The sequence below is a fragment of the Leguminivora glycinivorella genome, chromosome 8 (assembly GCF_023078275.1).
Source record: "Leguminivora glycinivorella isolate SPB_JAAS2020 chromosome 8, LegGlyc_1.1, whole genome shotgun sequence".
Lineage (NCBI taxonomy): Eukaryota > Metazoa > Arthropoda > Insecta > Lepidoptera > Tortricidae > Leguminivora > Leguminivora glycinivorella.
Window position 1 is genome coordinate 17,105,508 of NC_062978.1, and position 14,007 is coordinate 17,119,514.

A 14,007-nucleotide genomic window follows, 5' to 3' on the forward strand; every position below is an offset into this window, starting at 1 on the left:
ACCATCGTTTTATCCTTAGGTAGGTACTAAACCGCACCTACAACATAAATACATATGTATGTACCTACTCTTGAAAATTTAAATTGAAAATTGATACTCTTGAAAAAGTAATTGAATATAATTATGTAGGTACTACCTAAACATTTTTATTTGGCTACCCGTTCTATTTCGCTTTATAAAACTTAACTTATTCAAAAGGAATAGTAAGTTCCCAGTCGTAAAGTAAAACCAGTACGTGTCATACAAGTTTGTAACTATGTCAGGCGGTCCGACAAAGTAATCCAATTTCTAGATCTACAGAAAAGTTTACGATTCCGACTAACTTTGACTCTGGAGTACTGGCGCCAACAACAATAGGACCACCCTCTATTGACAAAGTATTGTAGCTGGTTAATTAATACAGGAGAGTCGCCCCATCTATTTTAACACACTTTAATGACATCATTTTTAAAACCATTCAACAAATGTTTTTAGAAGAGTATAATGGTATATTTTTCTAGTATAATAGAAACCTAGTTTACTACATTAGAATATAGTAAATAAGTTTTGATTAAGTAATATTCAAAAGTACACGTATATACAAAAAAAAACAGAAAAAATAACAATAAAGAAAATGAATGAAAGTGATGTTATAAACCTGAACAGGATTTACAGGATATTAAAATTCATGGTTAAGTAAGATAAGCATACCCTTTCCCGGGGAAATTGAAACAGATTTATTCTTTATAACAAATCCTTTACATAAACTTCCTTAGCTGTGCTCCTTGATGGAAAATAAAATGAAATTCGTTTTTCATTAATTGAAGTTCAAAATATGGTTTAAACTGTGCTTATGTGTATATTTGTTTCGAGGTTCCAATAAACGGTAAATTATATAATTATAACAAAAACCGTAGATGTTCAGGCAGATACGAATATTGAACACTTCAATATTCATAATGTATTCAGATTTAAAATTTAAGTAGTTTTTTGATTATTTTTACTAATATGCATAAAATACCCTTATATAAAACAGTTTCTCATAAATTTGGTGCCAAAAAGTACAAACAAGCGCGGGTAATACAAATACATAACTGCATGCATTAGGTACAAACAAAGCTTATATTAACTGACATGAATAACTACTAAGTAAATCGTCACTCTCGGGTTGAAAGCGATTACATCACTTTTACTTATTCTTTCCCAACGTTTCAACCCGACAATATCTCCATTGAAATTTTGATAGAACTAGTCTTCTGTGCCCACAAATATTGCAACCTAGTTGAAACCTCGGAAAAGGGGTAAGCTATGTTATTTTTCGCGCTCGACCCGGGAGTACTAGAAATTGGTCCAATAAAAGCTCAGCACATCAAAAGACAAGGGAGTGTACCTTTTTTTTTCCTAAAGGCCTCAATGAGTAGGTCGATATCCTTCCGCTGCAGCGGGAACTCGATGTCGGGCCCGCGGGTCGGCTTCGGCGGCGCCGTCTCGTCGACGCCCCCGCCCTCGTCCGACTCCTCCGAGAATACTTGCTCCACTACAACATTACAAAAAATAGGTATACACCTTTTTTAATTTACATTTAGTACGACGATTATTGAAATATTTGGATACTTTTTAGAAATATTGAGATCAAATTTTAAAAGATGGAATGCGCTTTAATTTATACTGAATAATTGAACAAGGGGCCCGATACTGCAGGAGCAACCTCAATTCATCGAAAAGAGCAGCAGACCTTTAACTAAAAATGTATGTAGGTATGCCTGAAAAGGTAAAGTCTCAGTGTAACTGAATGTGTAATTGTATATTTCGACCTGCAATGTAACCTGATTCTTACATACAATAAAAACTTTGAACTGCCCATCAGTTCATTTTGTGTTTTAAAGACAACACTACCTTTTACTGGGTTAAATAACCTTTTGTATACTCCAGCAGGGTTAGCACATGATTGCCGCCAGAGTACGTCACCGCGAGATAGACTAGCCGCCCTTAGGTCATAAATACAGTTAGAAGAAGACGTGTCATCTATCTCGCGGTGACATACTTATGTATTTTTAGTTACTCAGTGCTTTGGTTTTTACTGTCATACTGTGTAACATATTTGAAATAAAAATAAATAAATAAATACTCTCGCGGCAATCATGTTCTAGGCCTACTGCCAAAAAAAGTCATTTATTTATATAGGCAGCAGTCATAATAAATATGTGTTTAAATAGTAGGTATATATGGATCAGATCTGCCTCTAAGCGTACCAAAGACTATGTACATACGGTTCATACGGTACGGGTATATGCGGTTTTCAACATAATGTATATGTACATTATGTTGAAAACCGCTCTTTCATCCGAATTGGTACCGATTGTACCAATATGTTCTGAAGGGACGTGAAAGCCTTGAAAAACCGATTATTATTGGAAACACGGAGGGCAGACAAAGCCGCGGACGCCTCCCAACTAGATGGCGCGATCAAGTGAAGGGCATCCCATCCTCGCCCAGTTTTTGTTCGTTTATCAGAGGAACAGGTGGAGGCAAACCATTAAAACCAGGTGTAATAACGCTATTGTAATTACTAAAACGTCTCTAGAATAATTAATATCACCACAATATTTATCACTATCAGGTTTGGCAATATGCTGTGAAAATTGTAATTTTACATTTACCTACTTCAAACACAGTAGCCTTACCATGACTTTTTTAAGTGAAAAAAAATACGTTACGTTTTCAGTGAGAGTTACGAAAAATGTATGGAAAAACTGAACAGCGCTCCAAGCGGAAACGCTCACGTACTAAAAATTTCATCGGTACCATAAGTTATTAACGTATTTACTCCGAGTTTTTAATACGTTCCTAACTTTACAGCTAAGGCGCTCTCTTTCTGGCTGTATGAAGTCAATAGAACCAGAACTATTTGACAGTCTCTAGTGAAAACTCAAAACTTTACGTGAGTAATCATGACAGTCACTAACGTAAAAGTAAACCACCAATTCACTCTGTTGTGTCATTACTGTCAAATTATATAACAATCCCACAACATTTTCACGAGTATATTTGCAATTTAAATGCAATTATGACTAATATGTATAATATTACGTGAAATTAAAGAACAGCTTAAATGTAGCAGTTAGTCAGTAGTTCGATAAAAAGATAAACCAGTGGTGAAATCAGTGCTTGATACTTTTACAAAGGTAATGAGTTAGGTATATTTATTCACATTTTGTACTGTTTAGCTACAGTTGAGATGATTATATTGGTTGCTTTCAGAAAAAGAAGATATTATTGAAAACAATATTTCCATGCCAGCCGTATGGTATTCAGCAAACCCAACGTAGAAGATTGTTCAAATTGATAATGAATGAGGCAGTTAAGAATCAACTGATTACCTACAGCAGCGCAGTACCAATTCATGGGCATGGTAGTTCCTCAATGCACAATACTTGTACCTATAGTCACCATAACACCATTTCTCGTGGGTATATATTAGAAGTGAACCAAAGGAAAAAACTTCAAAAAAATTATCCTATTACTGAAATAAAGTATCTCATTCTGTGACTTTGTTTATTTTGTAATATTCTTGAATAACAGGCTAAGTATTTAATAAATTGACGTGAAATGAAAACTAAAAACCTAAAATTCAGCGTTTAAGTACATATCAAACATCAATTACAACGACATCGACATAGGTAACGACAAAGTCTAAGGTAAGGTATAGAACTTTTGAAGGCGATTAGGCCGTTATGGGGTGTATATGAAGATTATAATTTGATACAAAAGTGAGTAGAAAAAGCATTTTGAAACAAGTAAAAATTGTATCTAATTTTTTGGCAGGTCACGTAGCCAAATGCACAAACGATTATGATAACATCGTTATCGTAGCTTAGCTATCTCTATCACTTTTCCGTATTGACATGACAGAGCTAGACTGAATTTCGATCGGCGTTTAGCGCATAGATTTAAATTCCATGGTTTAGCGTCAACGATTGACATTTCAGCTAAGTCCTTGTGTCAAAATTGACAAAGCTAATTTTTTTTATTTATTTATTGGGAGCATTGGCAACTTGGCCATCAGCGCAAACATACAATATTTAATACAACATACAGCAGAAGAAACAATTACAGGAATAACAGTTACTTTGTTAATCATAAAAGTAATATTGCACATATTGAAATGCTAAACTTATGACTATTTAGTAACTACACAATACAATATTTTATGAATGAAAAGAAGTATTTTTGAACAATTACAAATTATTTACAAAGCGCCAATAGTGTGCATAATAAAATGTTTAAAACAGCCTTCAAGTTCATTTCCCGGTTCTTTGCTTGGCTGAAAATCCCGGGAATTCCCGGTACTTTCGGTACCGGTATTTCCCGGGAGCAAACCCTAATAGGGATAGGGATAGGGGTAGGGTTAGGGATAGGGATAGGGGTAATCGGTCGGCAATCGGTAATTGTAAGCGATAATGCGAGAAAGTACTTTTTACCCACCGACAATAGTGCCGAGATACAGAGCTATGTGAGTTCTGTTGTACAATATGTAGTTTCCTCAGTGTATATAGAATACATACCTACTCGTACCTACTACCTACGCTGTGGTCGCTGTGTAACATTTGTACAACCACTGCAAGCATTTCTTTTTTAAAAACAATAGTAATATGAGTACTTAATCGAAAAAACGCAGACAAACGTCTGCATAGAAACCTACGAATCCAAATGAAAATTTTATTATTTGTATATGTTTGAATAAGAATTCTTTTAGTAGGTACGCGAGCGAAACCGTGGGCAAAAGCTAATTCTATATAAGGTGCTATGTACCCATTTTCTGTAAAAAATATTTCTATTTCTTTACTACTCGAGAACATCACAAATAAACAAAGTCAATTAATGAAATTCTTTATTTTAGTAACAGGATTATTTTTTAGAGTTGAGGTTTTTCCTTTATTGGAGCACTTCTATACATATACCTGTGATAATGGCCAATAATACCATTAAGTGCATGGCGGAACAAAAACACCTATAAATTGGTACTGCTCCCCTCTGCTGCCCTAAGGTTTTGAGTAGCGTAACTGCCAGAGTGCCACAGTATTAATATCAATTGAACCATCTTCCATGTTGACTGAATACCATACGGGTTTGTTCGGAAATATTGATTTCAATCATAGCTTCCGTCATCTTTCTGAAGCCAAAAACTGCTTTGAGCAATATAATCATCTCAATTGTAAATAGTACAAAATGATGGCCAAAAATAACTCATTACCTTATTTGATTTGTTCACTGGTTTATCTTTTTATTCAATTTTAGCTAATCTTGAATTTCACGTAATATTATAAATTAATGCAATATGTTAGTCATAATTTTATTTAAAACTGAAAATAATCGTGAAAATTCCGTTTGATTTTTGTACAACATGACTTGACAGAAATGTCACGTCAGAATGACTTGGCCTATGGTTTGAGGTCTACTACCGAATACCGAAGTTATCGAAATGTGGACATGCGTCTCTTTTACTCTTATCAGTATAAAGTGAAAGAGGAAGAATCCCTCAGTGCGTATGTTTCAAAATTTGCAGTAGACCCTATATTGACAGATTTCGATAGGTAAATTACATTTACTTATGATTTTAGTTCCATCGCGTAAACACCAGAGGCGTAGCATTCGCCTATAGTTCTTTCTCCGTTTATTGATAAACTTAGAAAGGGATAGAAGCAGCTTCTTTGGAGTGAAGTTAGGCACAATATATTGTAAACAAACGTAAACTCACTTACTTTCTGAGTAAAGTAATACGGCTCTCACTTGGGCAGCCCATGGTAACGGTACAGCTCTCCTTAACATTAAGGTTTATTTACCACACATTCTATTTGATTTCGCGTGAGTCGAGTACCTAATCAATTAAATATTTCGTGGCTTCCTCGCTGTCTGGCTAATGTCATCACTATCGATTCCTAAAACTATTTTTACAAAGGTTACTGCGGTTCATCGGAAATTGATTTTTTCGGTGACTACAATATTATAGAAACTGAATAAATGGAACCGAAACGGTGTCGGTTTAATAAGTGGCATTTAAACCGTGGATTTTGTGTGACACCATTTCAGAAATAGCGCGGAACTAGTTTTATCTGCATTACCAAAGGTCATTGCAGTTTGTACATTGGTTGCATAACCCGCGGGCCGCGTGTTTACAGAACGAACGAGACCACAACATCGCGTGTTAACTGTGTCTCGCAAGCATAATTAAAAAGTTCAGTCTTTATGTGAACTTTGCTGTGTAAATAAATAACTCGGTGGAAGTATTTACGTCGCAAAATAGTACATTGTGTAACAAGGGGAGGAAGTTGAAATTTACTAACGAGAGTAAGTTAAATCGCGACGGCTTTCCGGAGCGATTTAAAGACTCGAGTTTGTAATATTCATACTCCCCGAGTTACACACAATGTTTTTCATCACACTCGCAATGTAAAAAATATGTAAATAGATGTAAAAAAGTTAAGTACGGTACAAGAAATTTCATTACATATTTCCTTGGGAGAACGATTTTTCTATAACTCACTCTCCGCCTGCGTGCAATAGCACATTTAAAGCGCGGGTGTGATGAAAAATAGTTTATCGTTGAGTAATTTCAAGGAATGTTGGAAAAACTAATTGCACACTTTAAAGTCCATTCATCCAAGTAGTTGTTGATTATGATTATGATTATGATTATGATTATGATTATATTGTAACCGAAGTTTGAAGACCGATTTTTAAGTATTATGATGAGACATCGACTTTTCACGTATCATTGTCGGTTTTCATCTCAATTCGTGACACATCGTAAGGGTCCAAATACTCAGAATAAAACTCCGTAACAAAAAGTCGCTGAATAATGTAATATTCAGGTTCAGCTGGAGAAGTGTGGATTTGAAAGATATTAGGCATGATAACTTTATGCGGCGTCTGGTGACTTCTGACTTCTGACAGACTATATTTTCTCACTCAAAAAATGTACACGTGACCGCACAACTACAATTGGTATTAATTTCCATTCATTAACCGACTTCAAAAAAAGGAGGAGGTTCTCAATTCGACTGAATATTTTTTTTTTGTATCCATGCAATTATTGTGCCTGAGCTGTAAGTAACTCTTTTTGACACATTGCTTTTGAAGTAGGTTGCGATGTGGCTAAGACGTATAAGTAGTTTGCCAAATATAGCGATGATTTACGAATTGGTTGAATCGATTAGGCCTATGGCTATGTACAAGGAGGCGCTTAAACAAAACTGTCATTGAACGTTCACGTTCGGTTTGTTCGTTATAGTTATTTAGAAATATTACTTTGTTTTAAAAATATGGTATAATATAAAATATACGATTTCTATCAACTTACTGAAAAATGCCACAGCACTAGTATATTTAAAATTTCATTAGGTCGCGCGGGTTTACGTTTTATGAATGCTGTCATGTGTCAAAAAGAGGAAATTACAGCTCAGGCACAATATGTATCTTGGTGTACATGTAGAATATGAAAATCACTTTTCGTAAGAGAAAATGCTCATCCAGGAAGAAAAATCGCCTTTGTTTCTCACTTATTTCCCGCAGAATACTGGTATATCCTGACTGCTGTCATAGCAAAGCTAAGAAACTTAATTTATTGTATTAAGACTATTGGCTAAACCACAAGTCCGAAAGATATTTTTCAATGAAAAAAAACTTGAACTCACGTCTGCATCACACATCACACGTAACTACACTTCATAACATAACATATTACTCCCTACAAGAGTATTTTCTGCTTGGAATATAAATTAGCGAAATGAAGCATAAAGCGAATTTGAAAATGTAATAAACCTTATTAAACCATACCATTTGGCAATTCACACGATTCGGACAAGGTAAAATGGCAAAATATAATAACTACGAGTACTTGCAATACGTCATCATATTAAATTATCTTAAGCAGGTTATCACGTATTATTAAGTGAAATAAAAGCACGTTATTGTGTCCTTCGGACAGAAATTGCGTTAATTGAATCGAATCTTGTCAAGCACTTATTCGATTTACGTGACGTGAAATCGTCGAGAATTAATTAAATAATACGTGACGTGAGTAACCCGCTGAAAATAATTTAATAGGTTTGAAGCATTTAGGGAGAGGGTTTAAGGTAAAAATAGTAAGTACATTACTCTTTGAATCTGCGGTGTTACACACAGTACCTGATGATAATGACGTAACTGTAGAGGTATTTATGTACCAAATTTTATAACCTAAATATTTAGCAGAAACGATCTCAGGTTTTCAACGCCCGCGCAAAAGGGATCATTAGGAACGCGATACCAGGTGCGTCGTCGCATTCCCTTTTCTCCGTGGAGAACCGTGTGGTGAACCTGATTCGAATTCAATAACTTATTTTGATCTTATTTTGATACAATCTACCAGATCGCGATCGGTCTGACACTGAATGGTGGGGTGCAAAAAGTGTCATTTACCATTTGTCAGTAGCTTTTCGGTGAATGAAATCATAGTGAGGATAATTGACTAACCCCAATAGAGCCTAGTAAAATTTACCTTCTGGATCGGAAGGTCAAATGGCAGTTGCTTTCTTAGTTTCCAGGTTTCCATAAGCCGAGATAAGGCAAGGAAGATGATGGTGGTAAGTTAAAGTATAAGGTACCTAGGCATTAAATAGACTTACACACAGAAGCAGTCCGCGACGTACGCTCCGATGACACCCGACCGCTACTGTCCCTCATGTGGCTCAACAGCGCGTTGAAAAAGTTGTATAGCTGAAACAGACACCAGCATCAAAAAGAATGTAGCAGCAATACTACTACTGTACCTAAGAGTACAATCGTTGACGCTCGATGGATGGCTCTGTCGCACCAGAGTACGTAGCCGAATGGCACAAACGCTCACGAAACGAAACGCCCGTAGATATATTAGCACGACAGAGCCAGACTACCTTTCGCGGCGTTTCGTTTTCGTTTCGCGTCGCAGAAATGCCATTTGGCTACGGCACCAGTACAGAAGAGCGATATAAAGTGCATTCGGATTGACAACGATTCTACACTTAGTAAAAAGATTTGATTACTCTTGGTAAAACGGCTTTCAGACGAATGGTTTTTAGATTATCCTTACATAGCTCTAACGCAACATAACGTGTCAGGTTTCCGAGAACCTAGTTCTCCGTTTTCAAGCACTAATAGTGCATGACGTCCGTGTAAATAAATGTGAGTGCTAACTAGGGTTTGAGATCCGGATATCCGGATATCCGAATTATCCGGATATCCGTTGAATTTGAGATCCGGATCCGAGGTTTCATAAGATCCGGATAAAACGGATAATACGAATCCGTTAGATATGGTCATCGATCCATACCAGAAACAATTTTCAAATGAATTTTATGAATTATTGCGTGTATTTTGTCGCTTATAATGTTTATTCACATTTATTTCATTCAAATACTACAGAATATCAAGCTAGGTTAGGTTAGGTACATTACGCCGTGCGATGAATCCATAAAACTAATATGTATTAATGTTTCTTAACTAAACAAAATGAAGTGTAAACCATCGTTTTTTAAAACTGTTGTCGTTACTAACTGGATGCATGCCGAGAGGAATAACGATAAATTAAGTATTTTGTAAAGCAAAAACTGATAAATTAAAGGTAGAAAAATCATCTAACTTGGATGGGATCATGGAAGTAATTAATTACATACCAAAGCCTAGAGGCTTTATTTTTTTAATTTAATGAGATGGAAGACATACCAAGGTGGTATACCAACCAAGCTAAGCCACCAAGGTGGTAGTTAAGAGTTTTGTGCGTAGACTTAGGACATTTTGTTCGATTCATTATTGGTGATAGCGCGCCCAAAGCTTGTAAACCTTTTGCGCGTAGGGAGTTCACGTGAGTAGTCCACTTTGATTTGTTGTCCAGGAAGCAGAACCAAGGTATTTAACAGATATACTCCAAACAAAATTATTGGACTACTGTTTAATGTTATATGCTGTAGAATGGGAGTGACATTAATTTTGTGTTAAAAATGCTTACTTGAAAGTTTGTCTAAAAAATTTAATGATTTTTTTTTTTTTTTTGAGGTGAGTGATGGGAGTTTAGAGGAATCCTCTATCATATCCACAAGAAATGACGCCGATGACCGGGGAAAGAAAAAAGGTGGGGGGATCTGACCCCTTTTAGGGGGCAGATCTTATGCTCTTAGAGCTGTGTCGTGTCTGTCTAGTTTGTCAGTGCGAATATTTAAAATTTAATTTGTCCTGTTGTATGTATGTCATATAGGGTTGAGAGTCAGGAGAAGCGAGAAAAGCATCCATTTTAAAAAGTGAAAGGCCAAGATGGGGACACTAGATATTAGCCAGCGCCACCCCCTCAGCCGCCATCCTTTGAGCTGTTTTAACCCTGCTGAGGGTATTTTCTACAAAGTTTAGGGGCACACACACTTTTGCACCTGATTTTAAGTCTTTGGACAGTTCATTCATTGCTATAATTATTTGAGAGATCTCTAGCTCTGTTGCATTTGTTATGTCTATGTTAACAAGTGTACTGAAAGAAAATTCTTTTATGGTTGGGTCTTTATTGTGTCTAATTGTAATGGGATCATCTTGATCTAATAGAATGTTTTTTGGTCGTCTTCGCCCACGTTTCGGGTCAGGAATGGGAATGTAATCTGAGGCTATGTTAATTAGTTGGTTTGAATGGTGTGGGGTGGAATCGAAGTATTTTCTTGATATTGACTGTAAATAATTTTTAATTGAGGGGAGATTTGTGTCATGGTGTAGGTCTTCATTTGTGATAAACCAGTCTGAGTTGGTGGCTTTCCTGAGAAATTTATTTTGTAGAGTTTGTAGGGTTTTGATGTTACTGTTTGAAGTGTGGGCAAAGACGACCGAAGCGTACGTAAAGATAGGACGAATACAAGTTTTGTACAGAGTTAGTTTACCATCCAGGGAGAGGTTGCTTTTGTTGTTTAGTAGAGGGTGAAGTCTGCCCATTATAAAGTTAGCCCTGTTTTTAACTAATTTTATATGTTTATTAAAAGTCATTCTTGAATCAAGAGTGACTCCTAGGTATTTTGCGGAGTCACTCCATTCAAGGGGGGTGCCTAGCAGTGTAACCTTGTTATAGTTCTGTGCTATGAGTGCTTTATTCTTTTTACAGAACAGAACAGCCACGCTCTTACCAGGGTTGATCTCGATCCTCCAACGGTCAAACCAATCTCCAAGGGAGTTGGCGGCCCGCTGGAGAAGCGAGATCAACTTAGCTGGTGACTTGGAAGTGGCATAGAAAGCCGTATCATCGGCAAAGAGAGCATAATGTGCCCCCTTTTCCTTCGGCATGTCATTTACGTACAGTGTGAACAGTGTTGGGGACAGGACCGAGCCCTGCGGTACACCCGCTCTCACAGGATGAAGGGTGGAAAGAGACCCCTCCACTCTGTAGCCAAAACCTCTGTCGGTTAGGAAGTCTCTAATGATGTGTATGAGACCTCCTAAAAATTTAATGACACAACAATACACTATATTTATATGGTTTTGTGAGCTTAAATTATTTTATTTCAGTAACAGCAGCTTTGATTTGACGAAACGCCTATAAAAAGTGACCTTTTCAACACGGATCATGTTTCATCCGAAATATCCGGATTCCGGATATCCGGAACGTCAAATTTCAAGATCCGAAATATCCGGATCCGAAAAATGCGCGGATATTGCAAACCCTAGTGCTAACCGTTGTATTCCCTTTTATTAGCGTATCTCTCAATAGTTTAAATTCAATATTAGTTCTTATGAGAAATATTTCCACTAATTATGATATCTAAGAAAAAATGAGGAGTACCTACTACTTACGCTTGTATAAAACGGCAATTTCAAACGGGTCCTCCACTTTAGTACCTATTCTTATAAAACATCGTCACGATATCAATCGATCGCCCGCAAGGGTTTCCTATGAACAAAAACAAACACACGTTTTTCCATTTAATTATAATCCATACTGTATTCATTAATATTATAAATGGGAAAATGTGTGCGTCTGTTTGTTTGTCCGTCTTTCACGGGCTTCACGGCAAAACGGAGCGACTAATTGACTTTTTAAGTAGAGATACTTGAAGGGATGGAGAGTGACATAGGTTACTTTTTGTCTCTTACTAACCCCCCACTTCCCTAAAATGGGGCCTGGAATTGTGTATGGAGCATTTAGTAATTTTCGAATTTAACTCGAGCGAAGCCGCGGGCAAGTGCTAGTAGCCAATAAATATTCAACTTAGTCTTTACTAGTCTCTATTACCTAACAAAGTTGATATGATATCATGAAAATAGCCATTATTTATCGTATAATTATGATGTGTAAATACAATCTGGCTATAAGGTACAGCGGGGCAAATCTCGACTTGGAGGCAATTGTAACTAATATTTTTTTCCATTATTACACTATGATGTTGAGTTCTACACGTATTCACTGAACACGCCTACCATATACATAACCGGTGGACACTTTATTTAATAATGCAAACATTGTAAAACATGGAAAAAATGGACCAGTTGCATTCGCCCTCCAGTCGAGATTTGCCCCACTGTACCTTAATGTAAGTTATTTTTTTTTTAAATAGAACAAACACGACAGAATAAAAGTAAGAGTGGTGTCAAAATAAAAGTTTCCATTATGTATCCAGTGTAACATAGTATCAGCCCCACGTTCAAGCATTTGTAAATATTGTCCCTTTCGACCCGACCCATTCTATAAAATACTTTATCCGTTCGCTACACAAAAATATGCGGTGTTACGAGTACCTATTTTCCCGGACCTTTTATAAATTGCGACTCCATTTTTGACCAATATTGAAACACAAATGATTATAATTCCAAAGGCTGCCTTTTGTAAGCTAAATAAAAGAATTTAGCTGCAAACGCCTCGTTTTAGAATTATCTGGTAATGGTGATAAATCGCTTTACCTTCAGCCCAACGGTAGGTATCCGGCTCATAAATATTGCCAACATTTCGCCCACTGACCAGATTACAGAACAAAGGTTGGAAATATCGCACATTGGTTTTGCTTCATTAAGAACATATTTTAAGCCTTACCACCCTTCAGTGTTTCCCGATCGTTCGCGCCCCACATGCCTACGCTACGTACCCTGAATTTTTTAGATCATTGAAAATGGCCGTACTACCCCGATTTTTATTTCTATCATTTGTTGTGAACAAATTTCCACCAGAAATTCTTTTATTTTTTGTGTTTTATGTGGGCTGCGGTGTAACACTGATCATTTAGTTGTATCCCAACAAAAATCGTGTTGTAAAATATTGTGTGCCTTTGTGGTCAACGTTTAATGATACACGGTGAAATTTAATCGGTAATTAGGAACCAATTTTTCTTATTCAGTAATCTATGGCGATTACATTTATGTAGCACTTACATGGAATTAAGTTTTTTTTTTCATAAAAATTAATGCCATAAAAATGGCCAATAAAAAAATAATTTCCTTCGTTTTGCTGAAGATACACGAGAAAATCTTGTGGGGCTCCTCATGTTGCACCGTGTATACACTTGTATTCACGCGGCTGGCTAGGCACTGGGCAGCGACAAGGCAGCGGACGGCGGAGGCGTGCCGCTTTGCGAGCGAGTTGCTTTACACACCTCATTAACAGATGGATAGCCATAAAGGCCCTAACACTTATAGTGTCCAAAAGGAATAGTATAATAGGAATAGGATGTTTTCTATGTATATAAGTATTTATATATTATATATATATCTTTGTCTGAGTACCCACAACACAAGCCTTCTTGAGCTTACCGTGGGCCTCAGTCAATCTGTGTAAGAATGTCCTATAATATTTATTTATTTATTTATAGCTTTTTCTAGCACGGATTCGGAAAATATACATAGCTTACAGTTTTATCACTATGATTTAAAACGTATAACATATAAATAGAGATAACAAATTAAATTAGGTCCTTATCCGACAGGAAACGCACCAGTCGCTTTAGAAAATATGACCACCTATGCCTATCTCGAATTCAAATCCTGGCCATATATTAA

The 14,007-nt window shown here is 36.5% G+C and overlaps 1 protein-coding gene across 2 annotated transcripts in view; it reads right to left on the bottom strand.

Annotated features, from left to right (window-relative positions):
- The window catches only part of LOC125228607 (serine/threonine-protein phosphatase rdgC), a 158,190-nt gene that overhangs the window by 58,728 nt on the left and 85,455 nt on the right, over nucleotides 1-14,007 (bottom strand). The window contains exons 4-5 of one of the 2 annotated variants that reach the window (XM_048133246.1): nucleotides 8,646-8,736; nucleotides 1,373-1,516 (exon numbers count right to left, since the gene is read on the bottom strand). In XM_048133246.1, the coding sequence (XP_047989203.1) occupies nucleotides 1,373-1,516; nucleotides 8,646-8,736 (235 nt within the window). Of the gene's footprint in view, nucleotides 1-1,371; nucleotides 1,517-8,645; nucleotides 8,737-14,007 lie in introns of both variants that reach the window. The other variant, XM_048133245.1, reaches the window with a different exon arrangement.